This window comes from Pelodiscus sinensis, chromosome 2 (genome assembly GCF_052426305.1).
Source record: "Pelodiscus sinensis isolate ZL-2025 chromosome 2, ASM5242630v1, whole genome shotgun sequence".
Classification (NCBI taxonomy): domain Eukaryota; kingdom Metazoa; phylum Chordata; order Testudines; family Trionychidae; genus Pelodiscus; species Pelodiscus sinensis.
In genome coordinates, this window is record NC_143053.1 from 186798695 (window position 1) to 186816415 (window position 17721).

Genomic DNA, 17721 nt, shown 5'->3' on the forward strand with positions numbered 1-17721 from the left:
CCATGCTATGTCTATATCCTGAATACTATGTACAGACGTGGTTGCTTCATTTAAAAAAATTATATTGCATTGGAAAAGGTTCAGAAAAGGGCAACAAAAATTATTAGGGATTTGGAACGGGTACCATATGAAGACAGATTAAAAGACTTTTCAGCTTAGAAAAGAGGAGACTAAGGGTGAGATATGACAGAGGTCTATTAAAATCATGACCAATCTGGAGAAAGTGAATAAGAAAAAGTTAATTTACTTGTTCCCATAACAGAAGAACTAGGGGTCACCAAATGAAATCAATGGGTAACAAGTTTAACACACACAGAAGGAAGTCCCCCCCCCCCCCCAGCCAACATGTGAAACTCCTTTCCAGAGAAGGCTGTGAAGACCAGGACTTTAACAGGGTTCAAGAAAGAACTAGATAAATTCATGGAGGTTAGGTCCATCAATGGCTATTAGCCAAGATGGGTAGGAATGGTGTCACTAGACTCTGTCAGAGGCTGGAAATGGGTGACAGGAAAGGGATTACTTGATTCCCTGTTCTGCTCACTCTCTCTGGGGCATCTGGCATTGGCCACTGTCAGAAGACAGGATACTGGACTAGATGGACCTTTGGTCTAACTCAGTATGGCCGTTCTTATTGTTGCATCTGTCAACCACAGGACTGGAGACTTGGGAAACATGGTGGAGAAAGTGGAGGAATATTGCTAGATCAGGGTTGGGCAAATTCTCTGGCCTGAGAGCCACATTTGGGTAGGAAAATTTTATGGCGAAGCATGAATGTAGGGCTGGGCAGCAGTATTCCATGTAAGCTGAGTGCCTGGACAGCCAGCAGGAAAAATTCAAATGCCACCCATATCGTTAGCAGAGTGCCCACAGACAGCAGCATGTTTTTCTGCTGATGGTGCATATCTACACATGCCTTGGTGCACATAAAATTTTCTGCACAAGGATGGAAAATGTTAGAGGGAATCTTGCTGTGCAGAGGTTTGGGGAGGGGTGCAGGCTCCAGCCTGGTGCTGCTTATCTTGAGTCTGTTGGCAGACTCAAGCATACATTAAAATAGCCCTCAGTTTAGTTTAATTTGCATCTCGCAGCAGACACACCTCAGTGTCAGAAAGATATAAAGATGGATTACTACTTTTCAGTCACAACTCAGGTATTTTACATCAGCATTTTCAAATGCTTAAAAAAATTAGTGATAAATAGTGCACTTATAGGAGTCTGACTTCCTCTCATCCACATGGTCTTTTTCTCTAGAATCCTCAAGGGTACCCACAATAGGCAGAAAAAGTGACATGTAACTCATGCTAAGTATAGCTTTTCTTGGTTACACATTGTCAAAAAGTAGAAGGAGAAGGGAGAAAAGGAAGTTACTCACCCTGTGCACTAACAACTGTTCTTCCAAGTGTGTCTGTCCCATGGGTGCTCCACATAAGGTGATGTGTTATCCCCGGAGCAAGCCACAGAATTGGAGCTTTTTCATAGCAGTTAACTGGGCTGCACGTACGCAGCAGTCGGGCTGTGCTGCTGGTGGTTAGATGCTTTGCACATGGCCCGAGTCCCCCCTTCAGTTCCTTGTCTACTGCAGAGCAATTGGACTCCAGGGAGCAGGGAATAAGGAAGGGTCATGGAGAACCCACAGGAACACACACCTCAAAGAATAGTTGTTACTGCAGGAGTACTGCAGGGCTACTCAACTTTGGAAGCTCCATGGGCCACAAAGATACTCTCAGCACATGCCGAGGGCAGCAACTGAAGTGTGGTTGCATATACATACAAATGTATATGCAAATAGCTTCTTTCACACTGATGGGCATGAATACAAAGATTAAGGCAAGACTACAAATCACACAGGCCCCATTTAAGTCAGTTCTGCTGATATTAATAAAATGCAATATTTACCCAATTTCCACCTATATGACAACACTTTTAATGAGCAATGATAGCCCAGGAATTTAACTACAAAAACACATCAACAGAAGACCATTATATTGACTACTTTTTTGTTTTGGCTCCCACCTGCGGGCCATGTGTCGAGCCCCGTGTAAACCCAAACTGCAATGTGGGCCGCAAACGGGTCAGGTCGCAAGCCGTATGTTGAGTAGCTCTGCTCTAGATCATAGCAAAACCTGCAATACTATACAGCTTTTCTGTAGTTAAAAACCATGCCCCACGGTGGAGGAAAATTGATTTCATTTTTTAAAAATTACTTTGGTTTTAGAATTTTAATTAAAAGCATTTTTTAAAAACAAACCAATATAAAAGCCTAATCTAATAAATCACTTATATTAAGTACAAATATTCAAGCAGAAAACATATGCTGTTCAATTTTTAAAAGCCACTGACTTTATAAAGGCACCTGGAATCAATTTGTTGAAGTGCTAAACCAGCTTTTGATAGCAGTAGCATCTTCTGCAGATGCAGAGAGAATATTTTCATTTCAAATTTTATTCAACTAGAGTTCAGTAATTAGTTTTTCATTCCAAGTTGAGAGAGAGATTTGGAGCTGTAAAAAAAAGCAGGAAAGCTGGTTTCCCCTCTTCAAATCTATGAGTAGAAATGTGGTGACAAGGGGAGGAGATATACCAGTTCAAAAATTCTAAAGGACGTGGTGACAAAAAACAATGAGTTCAATCCGCTAACAAATATTACTAACTCTCTTTAATGAATCATCTAGTTTTAAATGCAAAACATGATAAAATGCTGTTTGTGCATTTAATTAAATTCCAAGTTTTATCCAAATGCAGCTTGACACAAACCAAATGTAAAAATAAATCTAGTAAAAAGAAAATTGTGGCTGATTCATTTTAGCATTATAAAAATATGTAAAAAGTAATAAGCCGAATAAATATACATTAAGCTTAACTGCTTAAATGTGTACAAACGTAGTGTATCCTCCTAGCTAGCAAAAAATACTACCTAATTACAACCGCTAATGAGAACCCATTATCTAAATCAAGATTTCCTGCTTGGTGATTTAAATCTATTTTGATTTAAATCAATCCATCCACCTAAATCTATGAATATAACAGCATAAAGAAATTCAAGACATACCGGACATACAATTATGTTTTTAATTCTTCACTAAAATGTATTGATTTCCATGCTGGTAGCAAAGAGTGTGCAAAGAAACTGTACACAGGAAGAATCCCTGGACTGTAGCATATAAGCCTACAATCTTCTGGCTAAATTTTAAAGCTCTTGAAGAGTTTTAAAACACCATATAAATGCCAAGCAGACCAATTACTCTCTGAACACTATTCACACATGCTTGAAAGTGTTGAAAAGTGTCTCCTCTCAATCCAGTGTTTTTTGAAGGATTCCTTTGGATTGACTGACTCTAAACCAGGGGCAGTGGGATACAGAGAAAAGGGCAAACAAGGAGGAGCTACAGACCCCACAAAGGAAATATTGGAGGGATCAACATTTCTGAACCTCCAAGGTTTTCCGGAACCAGTTCGGCTCAATCCCCATGCACGATAACAAAAGAGTGAGGGAGAAAAAACAGAAGAATGGGACCTGGAAGCAGGTCTAGAGAGGCCGCCGAGGATAGCGCATGAGATCAGGTTGGCTGCTGAGAAGCAGGTAGGACTCCCTGGCCTACGTAAGTCCTGTTTTCCCTGGGGAGGCTGGAAGAAGACTAGGTGACCAGCATTTGGGTAGGGGGCCACCAATATACCAGATACTTGGGGGAAGTGAGGGATGGGGTGTATGTGGAGCACATCAGTCAGTGGGCAAGGAAGTGCCATAGGAATGGCAGTAGGAACTACCAGAATACTCTTTTCCCCCAGTCATATCAGTTCCCCTTTCCCTCCCTCTACCCATCCAACTCATAGAAAGCTTCGACCCCTCATCTCCATGCTATACTGCTCTTTAGATGTTACATTTGCACATAAACTAAAATTATCCATGGTCCTAGGAGACATTAGAAACCTTCAACTAAGAATGCACTTTAAAAAAATAACATCTATATGAAGTCTGTATATGGGGGACAGCTTTATTTTGTAATACATCCATTTCAATTCCTTTTCAATTTTTGGTGCCCAATTTTAGCCACCCTAAAGGTCCTGATTTTCAGAGTAGATGATCAATATTGAAGATTAGGCCCCTTTCAAGTTGCACAGTTAAAAAACAGTCACCTTCGAAAGTTCTGGCAATACACAATATTTTATTGAATCAGACAATGGAGTTTTCACTTTTTTTTTTTGCTGGATAGCTTTAATAAAGCTGCAATTAAGTGATACAGATTGAACAGACATACAACACCTGTGTACTAAAAGACTCTAAAAATATTAAATAACTCAGTGAAAGTTTAGTGATTTTCCTCTTCCCAAATGGAGTACTAAAGGGAATAAAAGCTAACAAAGAAAAAAACCCACACCTGACAGCCTTGAAACAGGAACTAAATATGTATAACATCCTCAGCCTGTTTAATGTCGTAAACAACAAGCTAATGGGCATACAGCACACAACCAATATAATAAGACTCGATATGAAATTTTTAGTTTCCTACTTAGCATCAAATGCATTAAGATAAATTTTACATTGCTGTATTTAATGCTTGTGAACCAGAATGGATTGTTAATAAGAATGGAACAGAAATCACTTCTCAAATGATTTTAGAGAAGCAGAACACTCACCTATGTAGACCCTCCTGCTGTATCTCTGCATCAACAGCAGCACAAACACATGCAGTGGAATAAGATTGATGATAAAAACATAACCACCCCATGCAGAGACCTATGAGAAATAAAACTGTAAATTAGGTTAATTATAACTTAAGAGCTGTAAACAGATTCCATTTATGAACTACTACCTATTAGTAGTATCATTACATTCCTAACAATTCTTCTTTATTCCGATACAGGCTTTGTATGAGACTTGTAAGATGACAACTGTGGTAGGGTAGAGAGAAAATGTGTGCATTACTCAAGATCATAATAAGCATAAAGTTGTTCGCAGGAGCTGGTGGCAAAGCTTTCAATCAGCTTGCCCTTCTAAAGTTTGCTAAAAGCTCAAATCTGCTACTTAAGAAAGAGCTCAAGATGTGTACCTTTGTCCAGTCTTCCCAAAACTAATAAAATCCTAGATTCTTAGTGGAGTTGTAAAGCCACTGACAGCAATCTTAATCTGCATGCTTTCCTGCCTCGATCCAAAACTTCATATTTAAAAAAAAAAGGTCATCACTATGGAAAGGCTTACAAAGCTGTATCAAATACATGCAAATAATAATTGAGCTTGAGAGCAAGAATTATAGCTACTTTAAGACAATTCTTTGGGCCATATTAACACTGAGCTAGTCATTATATAAACTTTAATTAAGATAAATACAGGAGGCCTCCAACTTGCGATGCGATTGGTTCTGGAGGAAGCACCACAAGTCAGGGGCATCGTAACTTGAACCCGCATTTATGGTAGACGCCGTGCGCCGTCGTAAATGCGGACCGAGGACATAAGTCGGAGGTTTCTGGCCCGTTCCGCATTTACAAAAATGGTTATAAGTGCGGGGGGTACATTTATGTCCAGTCCTAAAGACTAATCTAGGACAAAGTGCATATAAAGAGCTTGATTAAAACCTTAGCAGCAACTAAAAGTATCATTAATTCTCCTACAGAAGGAACAGCTATATTGCAAATAATCTCCACAAGGGATAATACAAATGAAGGAATTTTATTTTTACTGTTAATCTTAAATCCTGGCCAAATTTTAAACATTAACTTGTTGACTATGTCTCTTAAAACAAATGAAAAACATGTAATATACCCTCTAGTACAACTATGGCATTTGTAACCAACATTTTACAGTCTTTTTTGAAACAGTGTATCTCAAATATCAGACATACAAATCATGTGACATTCATGGATAGATACAGCCAGAGATTCTGCTACCCCTAATCAAAGTGTCTTATTTTACACACAGTACCTTTTTCCCCCCATAATATGTGTGTGATACAGAGATGCTACAAAACAAGTAACAGTGGAAGAATCTTATCCCACATGATTTCTAGCTATAACAATTTATTACCAATTCTTGTGTTATTTGGATGAATTTTGTAAAGCAATAATTTAAAAGATATAATCTATCAGAATACATGGGTATAGCAAAAATACTATACTAGCTTAACAAACCCAGGCCTAATCTGTATCTGATTTTACATCAAATGAACATATGTAATAATACATCTGTATCTATCTATGGTTTCACAATCAGCCTACCATAAATTGTGATATATTTGACAGTTTGTCTGTTCATTCAAAAACTCCTCCAAAACACTAAGAGCTAGGACCACTGGATTCCATATACAGCTTCCACTTGTCATAACTTGAAGCAAAGTAAGGGTTTGGTTGTGACAAGGAAACGGCATGTGCCTGAAATGGGATTGCTTCTCATAAAAGTATACAGAAGAGATTCAATCACCAGACAGGCAAAAGGGGCTGCCTGTAGGAGCACCCCACCACCCCCATTGTGAGCCTCCCCCCCAGACACTCTTTAGGAAGGGTGGGGGCCAAAGGGTCCCCTCCAATTTGTACAGGGACATTGTTGGCTGGTCCCCTAACTCTAAGTTAGGTGGACAATAACAGTTGCTGCAGTTCCCAGCATGCCCTGAGTGAAGGAGAGGGCAGCACACAAATACGGTCATGCAAACCTTTGACCAGGCATTAGGGACGTTCAAGTGTAACCGTTTAAATGGTAACCAATAATCATCAACTTATTGGCTTCCATTATGGTTATGTGCCAGTTCTCTGGAAGAAGGGCTAGCAAAGGCTGGCTACCCTGCTTCTAGGGAGCTGACTTTGCTGTGGGCTCTGCAGTATAAAGCTAATATATAAACTTTATACTGATTGGCCTGAGGGTGGCGGAGCGTGCCAAGCCTCTTCCAGGGCATAGGTGCCTAGTGGGAAGGAGGGGGGGGGGGAAGAGGCAAAGGGCGCCCCCACACCCCAGACCAATCATGGTCTGGGGGGAGGGGTAGCCATACCCCTTCCCTTTTAGGCCCCGCCCCTTCACGGGTGTGCCAGGGCTACTTCAAAATTTCTGAAGTGGCACCTGGGCAAAAATTATTGCCCAACACTGCCCTAGATACCGTAGTCACACACAAATCCCAATCACCATCCTTTTGTGATTTGAGAACTCTTTAGCTTAAGATGCAAGCTCCTCTTGCCAGACACTCTTTTGTTAAGCTGCAGGTACTATGCAATACAGGCAGTCCCTGGGTTACGTACAAGATAGGGACTATAGGTTTGTTCTTAAGTTGAATTTGTACGTAACTTGGAACTGGCTCCAGATTCAGCCACTGCTGCTGAAACTGACCAGGGGCTGACTAGAGGAAGCCCGAGGCAGAGTTGCTCTGCCCCCAGCTTCCTGGAATCAGCCACTTATCAGTTTCAACAGCGGCTGAATCTGGAGCCTGGGATAGATCATCTGGGGCGCTGCCGGGTAGGTCCCCCCAGGACCAACCCGGCAGCACCCCAGATGATCTATCCCAGGCGTCCACAACAAAAGCCTGGTCTGCTGGGGGAGGTGGGGCCGCACTAGGTGCACCCCGAGCAAAGCCTTGGAGGCGGGGACCCCGCCGCCTCCGCGGCTTTGCTCCGGTGTCCCTGGTCTGCTCGGGGTGTCCCTTGTCTGGTGGGAGGGGTCCCCAGCAGACCAGGGACACCCCGAGCAAAGCCGCAGAGGCGGCGGGGTCCCACGCCTCTGCGGCTTTGCTGTGGAGCAAAGCCTTGGAGGCGCGGGACCCCACCGCCTCTGCGGCTTTGCTTGGAGTGTCCCTGGTCTGCTGGGGACCCCCCCAGCAGACCAGGGACACCCGGAGCAGCTTTTCTCGCCCTGGAGGACGCGGTGGCGGGACCACTGTGCGTCTGGGTGGTCCCGCCGCCCACGAGTTCTGGGGCGAGAAAAGCCCCGTTCGTAAGTGTGGATCCGACGTAACTCGGGGACTGCCTGTACTTCCAGTTCTACATAAACAAGTCCTTCTTTTACTCCAGTAGGCGCCCATTCCCACTTTAATGTCTGTAGGAATTTATCTTCTCCAAAAACCCTTCCCACTACAAAAATCAATTCAACCCATTTCTAAAAAAATCAGTTTTTCCTACAAAGTAACTGCTGTCTTTTTTACTGACAGACTCTCTCCTAACAGCCCCTCTCCCCACTAAGGATGTTAAATGCAATTATTGGGCTAATCATATAGTAGATACAATTTGTATCAACTATATGATTAGTCGATAAGTGCCTCTGCAGAGCTGCAGCGGGGGGTAACTCCAGAGGAGCCAACTCAAGCCGGGGCTGAGCAACCCTGGATCGTGCTGGTTCCACAGCCATCCATGCTGCGGCTCTGTATTTTAAACGTACTAAGAGCCATTGGGCTCTTACTAAATTTTAAATGTAGTGGCGCAGTGATCAGCGTGAGCTGGGACTGCTTGATTCTGCCTTGCACTGAGTCCAGCAGTCCCTTTTTGTGGTGGCCAACCCTGGCCGCTGTGAACAGGAGTTCCTTGGAGGCAACAGCCCTTGTCCATAGGGAGTGGAGGGGAGGGGGGGGGGGGCTCTCCATTGGGCACCTTGCAGCAGGGTGGGGTTGGCGGCACCTTAGAGACAGTGCTGGGGGGAGTTTGATTAAGCCAGCTCCCTTCAGCAGCAGCTCCAGTCTCTTTTTGCTGCCTCTCAGAGGCAGGGGAGGGATTGGAAGGGGGAGTGCTGCAGAGAGCAGAGTGAACAGGGACTGCTTGAGTCCCTGCTCACCCTGTGCTCCCTGCTGCACTTCTGCTTTTGAAATGTATAAGAGACCCGCAGGAGAAGCAGAAGCACCCGCAGTGGAAACCAGTGCGAGTGGGGACTAAAGCAGTCCCAGCTCACGCCGTTTCCCACTGTGCCTCTGTTGTCCCTGCTCCCTGCAGAGATGGTGCTGGGGGCGGGGAAAGAACAGGCTTTACCAGTTCCCTCTAAAACAGGCTCCTGCTCCCTCCCCGCTTGCTGCCTCTCTCTGACAGAGGCAGCAAACAGGGGAGGGGGAAGCAACTAGTCGAGTTGACTACCCAATAACATTTGCTTATCGGATAGTCAACTAGTTGCTTACATCCCTATCTCCCACATCTTGCAGAAATTCCCATTTTCATGGGTTCTAAGACCTCTTCCAGTAAACAGCTCACTGAATTTCACCCAATAATTCTTGCACTAAACCAACAACTTGTACAGGTTGGACCTCCCTGGTCTGGCACTTTCGGGATCTGACCAGCCCTGTACAAGAAAATTTGCAGGACCAGGGGAGGTCCCCTGCCACCAGCCCTCCAAGCCTGCCGCCCGATTAGTGCTGTCTGCTTACTGCCACTCCAGATGGCACCCTACCTCCATTTCCTCCCCCACTACCACCAGCCCAGCCCAGACCCAGGGCTCAAACCTGGGCTGGGCTAGCAGTAAGGGTGAAAGATGATGGAGAAAGGGCTCCAGTCCCGCAGCTACTGGGCTGCTGAGGGCTGCCTAAGGGCTCTGGCCCCACGCTGTCATGGGCTGTTGGGGGGACTGGCCCAGGTCCCATGCTTCTGGGGGGTACTGCTGCAGGGCTCCAGCCCCTGGCCAGGCTGCCAGTCCTCCTGCCATTAGGCTCCTGGGCTCTCTGATCCAGGAGCATCCATGGTCCTGGACCACAGAATACCAGTTTTTGGAGGTGCAACCTGTAGTTGAATTAGAGCATTTCTTTTAGATTCAGTCTTAATTTAAAGACTTCAATAGTAAGCTGTGCTAGGCTAATGGCTAATTATTCTTTCAAAATTTGTACCTTATTTCCTATTTTAATTTTTTCTAGGTTTAACTTCCAGCCATTACATCCTGTTACACGTCTTTGCTACATCAAATAATCTTCTAGTATGAGTTACTTTCTCCCAGTATACAAACTTCTATGTGGTGATCAAGTCACCTAGAACTTCTTTAGATAGACGTAGCCCCACGTTTGTTGAGGCCATCCACCCAATATCCACCAATTCACTCTGAATAAGATCATTTCTTCTATTGTCAAATTGTCTCCACCTATTTTGAGCCTCCACCAATATCATCACCAGAGGAATCGGTATGCATGCTAATCCAGAAGTCCTAGCATATACATACAAGGGAAAAACTTATTTCCCAGAGCAAATAAATCTTTACAAAAAGTTCTGAGCAGAAAAAAGAAACATCTGCCCACTTCTTTGAGTTAATTAGTCCAGCAGAAGCAGCTGTCAGTTTAAAAACATAACAAAAGCAAAACCTGTATCCTCTCAACTGGACTGAGCAGAAACAGCTTAGTTTACATACAAATAAAAAGGCTTACCATATAAAAGTAAGATAGACAGCAGCATATTGTCCAAAAGACTGACCCAGTTTTCACAGACTTCACCTTTAAAAAAAAAAAATCAAGTATTTAAGAATTACAAGTTGTAGTATTAAACAAAGTTAAAAACAGCAGCACAAAATTCTGTCAACTCACACCAAAAAAATGCATATTTTTAATAAAGACATGGATCAAAGCAAAATGACACTCTCAATCAGTTTGTTTTAGGAACTTAATTGCCTAGCTTCAAAATTCATGGAAGTAATTTGGAAAATAAAGCAACAGTGCAATTTGGTTCACCTGCATAGGGCCAATCAACTATAAGAGCCTACGTCCAACTTTTAATTCAAATCGGCGTTGTGCTGTGACACACTAGATTAGTGGTTCTAAACTAGTTTACCATTGTGGACTGCATATACCGCACAGTATGTGTTATGTGGGCTGTGGCCACACTATATACATGCTACCTGTATGGCCCTGAGGATATCACACAGGTCTCAGCTGTGTGCTGACTGAGGCAATAAGCAGCTTGTGAGCTGCAGATTGAGAAGCACTGAACTAGATGTTTCAATCTCTGAGATGAATAGTAGTTGCAGCATCTTCGTGCTACTTGAAGATTGGTGTAAATATGAATCCTTCAGATTATGACCATCGTAACTCTCACCATGGCTGCCTTGTATCATATTATGAGGTAAGAATGTAAGTGTATAGTCGATTAATTGATTAACCTCTAAACCTAGGCTTATCAGTTAATTCGAATGACTACATGCACAGCCCTTCCCCACCCCGCTGCCTCTATATCAGAGGCAGCAATACAGGGGGCAGGCGGAAGCCGGTGCTCCACAGAGCCACCTGTCCCTCCCCACCCATGCTGCTGCCTCTGTATCAGAGGCAGTAGCACCCGGGAGGGGAGGGAGAGGGGGAAGAAGAAGGGTAGGGAGACAAGGGAGGCTGCCATGGAACAGCCTCTGTCTGCAGGGAGCTCAGCCCCGTGGACAGGGGCTGCCATATCAGATACAGTGGCAACAGTGCAGGGCTGCAGGTAGGAGCTGGTCTGCATAGGGAGCTGATTTTTAAACTAGTTCCCCATGTAGAGAGACTCCGCCTGCTACTCTGAGCTGCTGCCTCTGATACAGAGGTAACAACGCAGAGTGGCATCAGGCTCCCTGGGAATGAGACCGGAACCGGGAGCACCCTGATTTTTTGCAGCTATAGGATTACTAAAACAAACATTATCTAACATCCTTATATGAGGGTGAGTGCTTTTCTATTCTGAAAATATAACTTTGAAAACCCACATAGGGCTAGTGGGAACATGCAGGTATCACTGAGGGCATGAGCTGAAGACAATGGAGTTCCACAGGTGTTGAGAGTATGATCTGACTTGCAGATAATGTGTTATATGGAAAAAAACATTTGACAGAGAGAGCCCATGACAGTTTTTGGGGCTGTCAAAAAATATTCATTAGTACAATATAAATTTTAAATCTACAGTAATTACTAGCAGACCTTCTTTCAGGGGAAGTACGAAGGCTCTGGATCCTTTTAGAACTTAAGCCTCAGTTGTATACTACTACTGCTTTACCAGTCCAGCAGTCTATTATTTTCTGTGAAAACTAACTACAGGTTTTTCAATGCATCCAAATTTAAGTGTGTCAGCATTCTGTGTATTTTCATTTTGATGAATTATTACACTGCTGAGGGTGCTGGGGAAAGCAGGTAGTTTTGACAGAAGATAAGGAATAACTGGGGTTTTGGCTCATGAAAACAGAATAAATGTTTTTATGTTTTAGTACTTCACCTCCTCTTACCTCTCCCTTGTGATACTAATAGAGATTAACAAAGTTTGGGGACAGATGAGTAAACAACTTGTTTCTTACCCCAGCAATGATTAGAAGCAAGTAAGTCCTCACTGCAATCTACCACAATATTTAATACTTCAACAACAAAAATAAGTCAGTCTACTAATTGTACTAAGATCATCAGATATGACTTAAAGCTTCTCTATTTGGGGAAATTTTATATCATAGCTATAGCAGAGTAATTATTCCACAACAGTTATGCAGGTATAAGCTGCCATGTGGACACTATTCAAGATTAGGGATGTTAAATAGTGGCTAGTAAGCTAATCAAGTAGTTTATGGAAATTCCGTTAACTACTCAATTAGTCAATAAGGGCATTCACTGTGGCTCTGCCTTATAAATGTAATAAGAGCCACTAGGCTCTTACTACATTGAAAGGCAGAGCTATAGCTGCATGGGACTAAGCATGCACCGGGACTGCTCAGTCTCAGCTCGCACTGCTTCCCCCACTGCACCTCTGCCTCCTCTGGCCTCCCATGGAGACAAGGCTGGGGGGAAACCGGCTTTTAAGCCAGCTCCCCCCAGCACAAGCTCCCCCTCCTATCTGCCTCTGATAGAGGCAGCAAGGAGGGGAGGGGAGGGGTGAGCAACTAGTAGAGTAGCAGCTCGACTACCCGATAAGCCTAGGTTTAGTGGGTAGTCGACTAGTCACTTAAATCCCTATTCAAGAATAAAAATAATTATATTTCTTGAAATTAAATTAATTATTCTGACAAGTATAGCAGAATAATTATTTTGTTATAACTGCATGGGGAAATTCTACTATGTAGATGTCTTAATTGTTGACATTTACATTGTAATTAGACTTCAAAAATATATACAATCAATTTCTCTCTCATGGAATTACTTTTCTGGCTGTCCACAGACTCAGGTAGACATTACTGCTACCAATTTCTACCCAGCTGATGTTTTGAAAGTTGATAAGGAAAAGAGATAAAGAGGGTGGGTGGGTGTGTGGGTGTGTGTGTGTGTGTGTGTGTGTATAAAAAAATACACATACACACAAGTTTATGCAGACACGACAGGATTACACAGAGACCTCAGTTAAACGTGATTTACTATTAACTTGAAAAGAACTGGGACATGGTGTGGTTATTTTATTCTATGTACATCTAATCAACCATGAAAAGAAAAAATGTACAACTGCAAATTTGTTTTGGACTGGGTTATCAGATACTGATTAACAACAGATTGGCCAACTGTTGTTGAATTGAAGGTCTAGGAAAATGCACAACTGTGTCTACTTTTCCCAACACAATGCAGTCCAGTTTTCAAATACTTCACAACTAGAAAAATGAGTATAATAAGGGACTTTTAAAAGAAGCAGACAGCCTACTATAACAGAAACATTGGGGGAAATACATGAAAAAACTAATTTTCTCCAGCTGTAAACATTTACTTGTTAACAACAACAATAGGAATTTTTTATTGCCATTCTGCTACTGCATGGGTCAGTCAAGATAAGTTCAGAAGCAGAAAATGATTTACAGGTACAAGCTATGTTTCTATATTCCCTGACACCAACTTGTCAGGGAGGGGGATGTCTCTAATCTCTATTTCACATAAACAGAAATATAACCAACATAAAGCTGCACTAGATATATGCAATATTATAACAAATTACTTCCTTTAGGGTGCATCTGCCAAAAACTGCATCCTAGGAAGCTAATGAGTCAGACTTGGAGAAGGACAAGCAATAAGGGCCATGCTGAGGTTTGACTTGGGTGTGCTGAAATGCTTGCTACTCTGAAATCTGTTTTTTAGCCTCTAGCCCAGTGTCTCTTAAACAGTGTGCCATGGCACACCAGTGTGCCACGAGGCAGTCAGAGGTGTGTCACGGAGAACAACAGAGTTCAAAATGGCCACCCTTAAAGGCCATTCCCCTAATGAGGATCCTGTTTGTCTGGCTCTGCCCCTCATTGCCTAATTTGTGTTCAATTGTATTTGCTGTGCAGAACTTCTCAGATTACTTATAATGGGTCAGAAAAACCAGGTGGCTTAATCCTGCCTATTCCTCTTACATTCAATCTGTGCTAACAAGCAGACTGTTTGAAATTGCTACCTTAATTATATGTTCATCACTTCACATGTAGCCGCAGAACAGAATACAAGAAAACCATGGATTGCCCTTTACTATAAGGGAACATCTCTTGTAAAGTGGCAGGAGAGCCTGAGTAACAACAGTATGGCAGATATTCATGTGTTACTTTTGGGTGCCTGTCCAATCTTTTTCTATACCTATTCTATAAGGCAATGAGAATTACAGAAGGAACAAAAACAGTCTAAGGATCCAAGATTGGGTCCTAAGGCAATGACCAGGAGCAAGGTCAGGAGAACAGGATTTTTTTTTTAAATATAAAATCTAAGCAATTACTTACCCACAAATAGTACGTGAACTGCAGTGCAAAAATAGCTATGCCTTCATTGTCAAAGGATCCTGCCACTGATCGAGATATGTAACCTGGCACTATAGCAATAAAACACGCAGCTAGAAGCCCAGCTCCCTGGTTCCATAGTTCTCTTGTAAGCAGAAAAGTAGAAATAGATGTAAGGCCGCTAAAAACTGGTGCTAGGAACACACATACATCTCTTATATGGACTGTTATGTTTAGCATATTTAAAATCCAATATATAAGGCCTGCTGTCACCATCAATCCTGGATAGACCTAGAAGAAAAAAAGAATGAAAATGAAATTATATTAGGATTGCAGAAAGGTTTGACTAAACATATTTGCATACAACTTTTAGCAAAAGTTACTTTATTTCTTAGATGAAGTCAGACAATATGTAAAGAAAAATGAAATTACTCTAACATTGCTTTGAACATATTTGATACCACAGCTCAAAACAGTTCACAGCACTTCAAATTATAGCAAATGATGTTGGCAACATGTGCAAGAAATCATTTTTTCTAAATAATGGATGAAGCAACACATACAGGTTCAAATTTACATAAGAACGGTCATACTGGGTCACACCAAAACATATATCTAGCCCAGTATCCTGTCTGTCAACAGGGGCCAATACCAGATGCCCCAAGGAAGGGAACCCAACAGATAATCCTCACATGATCCCTCTCCTGTCACCCATTTCCAGACAAACAGAGGCTAGGGACACCATTCCTACCAATCCTGGCTAATAGATTCATGGAGGTTAGGTCCATCAATGGCTACCTAGCTCTTTTTTGAACCCTGTTAAAGTCCTGGTCTTCACAATCTCCTCCACAGAAAAGTGCAGCTCTTCACCACTTTCCAAAATCTTGGGGTGCCCCCACCACCATCAAAAATTATTGCCCCTTAGATGGATACTTTTAAAATATATAATCCGTGAAAAGTAGTGTAGTCAATTAACCAATAAGCAAGACTATACACAATCCACCCCACCCCCACCAGTAATTTTTTTAGCAGGTTGGCCACTAGCCCAGCTCAGGGACCTACCCCTGCAGTGGCTCTGCATTTAAAGTGTATTAGGAGCCAAACAGGCAGGCAGCCCAGCTCAGTTCTAGTTTGTACCCACTAGCCCCAGACAGGATCTGCTGACAACCCATGCTACTGCCTCTATCAGAGGCAGCAGCGCAAGTCGACAGGCAGACAGTTTGCGAGGGGAGCTGTTTTTCAAACCGGGTCCCCTTGCAAGCCAGCTCCTGCCTGGCACTCTGCCATAGGTGGTAGGGGGCTCCTCAGGAGTGGGGCCAGAGCACACTGGCTGCTGGCCCCACACCCGGGAACTACAGAATAGTCAAGTAACCATTTAGAATTCATTTAACATCTACTACATTTAACATCCCTGTGACTAAAAAACATTAAAAAACTTCATATGCCTGAATGCCCTGCAAAAATATAACACATTTCTGCTGAATTAAACTTTAACATTGGTATTCCCCCAAGACCATTTCAGAGGCGAGAGACTGGGATGTTGAACAAAAACTAAATATGTTAAAAGAACTTCAAATATTACAGGACTTTAGATGAAATTATATATTTTTTGTTATAATCTACTTTGATAAGGATTTCAAAAAGTTATATAGAACAGGTTTATTAAAATGCTGTTTAAAATTGCAATCACTTGATTTATTGCATAACACTTAAAATACATTAATAATATTTATTCTCTTAATACTGAAGCAAAGGTGCTTCTATGGGTTTTCAGCACACTTGTTTGTCATTAGAACTCTTCACACCTTTCTAATGTCAGTCTTATGTAAATCAATGACATTCCAATCTACCACATTTTGATGTCATTTAATTTTCTCCTCTATCTTTCCTGTTTATCACTTTGCACTCAAATTAATTCTCATTTATTTTTATATTCCTTTAGAAAAATCTTTATATCCCCCACTATTTTTAAATCCAAAAAGAGCATTTGCCCAATGCAGTCCAACATAATTTTCTATAGACTCAGAAATATACATATTAAAAAAAAAATCTAAACCTTGGCGATAAACATGAAAAAAGCCAAGCATTTCTCTCTGCTTCAACTGAAAAATGTATAGTGATCCATAACATTGGAGAGGTAGGTGTCTAATGATACATTCTACAAGACAACAAGATTGAGAACAAGTCATAATAGTCTCAATTACTGTTACCAAAAGTTGACATGTAAGCATTCAGGTTTGACTATCAGTAGGATAGTAATTTGTCTGAAGCAGAGGTATAAAGCTGACATTTCATTACACATGAACCTCCATACTCCAGGTGTCCCTAATCCATACAGACTCTGGCAGGCAAAGGAGAAAGTGGTGCTGCTGCTCCTCCTCCTCCACAGCTGGGTAGGGTTGCCAGATGGTCTCCCAAAAAACACCAAACACACAGGCAAAAACATCTGTCCACCAAAAAAACAACCCACCCACACCGAACACACATCCTGTGTGGCTACTACCAAGAGCCACCAAGCTGGGAACAAAGGGGGAGTCAGCAGAACCTACTCTGCAAAGCAGTTGCCTGCTACCCAAAGCAGAGAGAGAGGTAGACCCCAGGGCAACACAATGGCAGGGCGGAGCAACCATGGGGAAGGTGACTCCCCCATAGCCAGGTCTTTGGGTGTCCCAGTAGGAAGAAGCAGAATTTCCACCCCAGTCAGTTTTGGCTGAGAGCCCATGGAAGGTGCCTAAACGCAACTACAAAGCACCTGGAGGCTTCTCTCCTGGACTAGTGCCACAGCATGCTTAAACAGCCCACAGGAGCAGGGACAGGGCTTCTCCTCCTCCCCAAAGCATCACTCCTCAGACACAATCAGTTGAGAGCACCCAGCACCAATTGCGCCCCCGCCTCCCAACCACTCCCCCACCCAGCTTCTGCAGACAACCAGAGGCTTCCAGTGCTGATCACGGTCCCGCCTCCCAGCCTGGGACTCCCTCTGGCTACATGCAGAAGCCAGAGGCACTGGGAGCCCGTGGTTGCATGCAGAAGCTGGGCAGGGGGGAGTGGCTGGGAGTCCCAGCCCCTGCCCACCGCCCCCGCCAGACTTTTGCACACTAGCATAGGCTCCCAGAGCTGATCGTGGCCCCGCCTCCCAGGTACTCCCCCCGCCCTCACCAGTCTTCCGTCCAGCGCCCAGCTGGA

The 17721-nt window shown here is 43.0% G+C and overlaps 1 protein-coding gene across 1 annotated transcript in view; it reads right to left on the reverse strand.

The window, feature by feature from the left end:
- Nucleotides 1-17721, reverse strand: part of STT3B (STT3 oligosaccharyltransferase complex catalytic subunit B) — an 80559-nt gene that overhangs the window by 39501 nt on the left and 23337 nt on the right. The window contains exons 3-5 of the mRNA XM_075921974.2: nt 14539-14826; nt 10298-10363; nt 4635-4734 (exon numbers count right to left, since the gene is read on the reverse strand). Coding sequence (XP_075778089.1) covers nt 4635-4734; nt 10298-10363; nt 14539-14826 — 454 coding nt within the window. The remainder of the gene's footprint in view (nt 1-4634; nt 4735-10297; nt 10364-14538; nt 14827-17721) is intronic.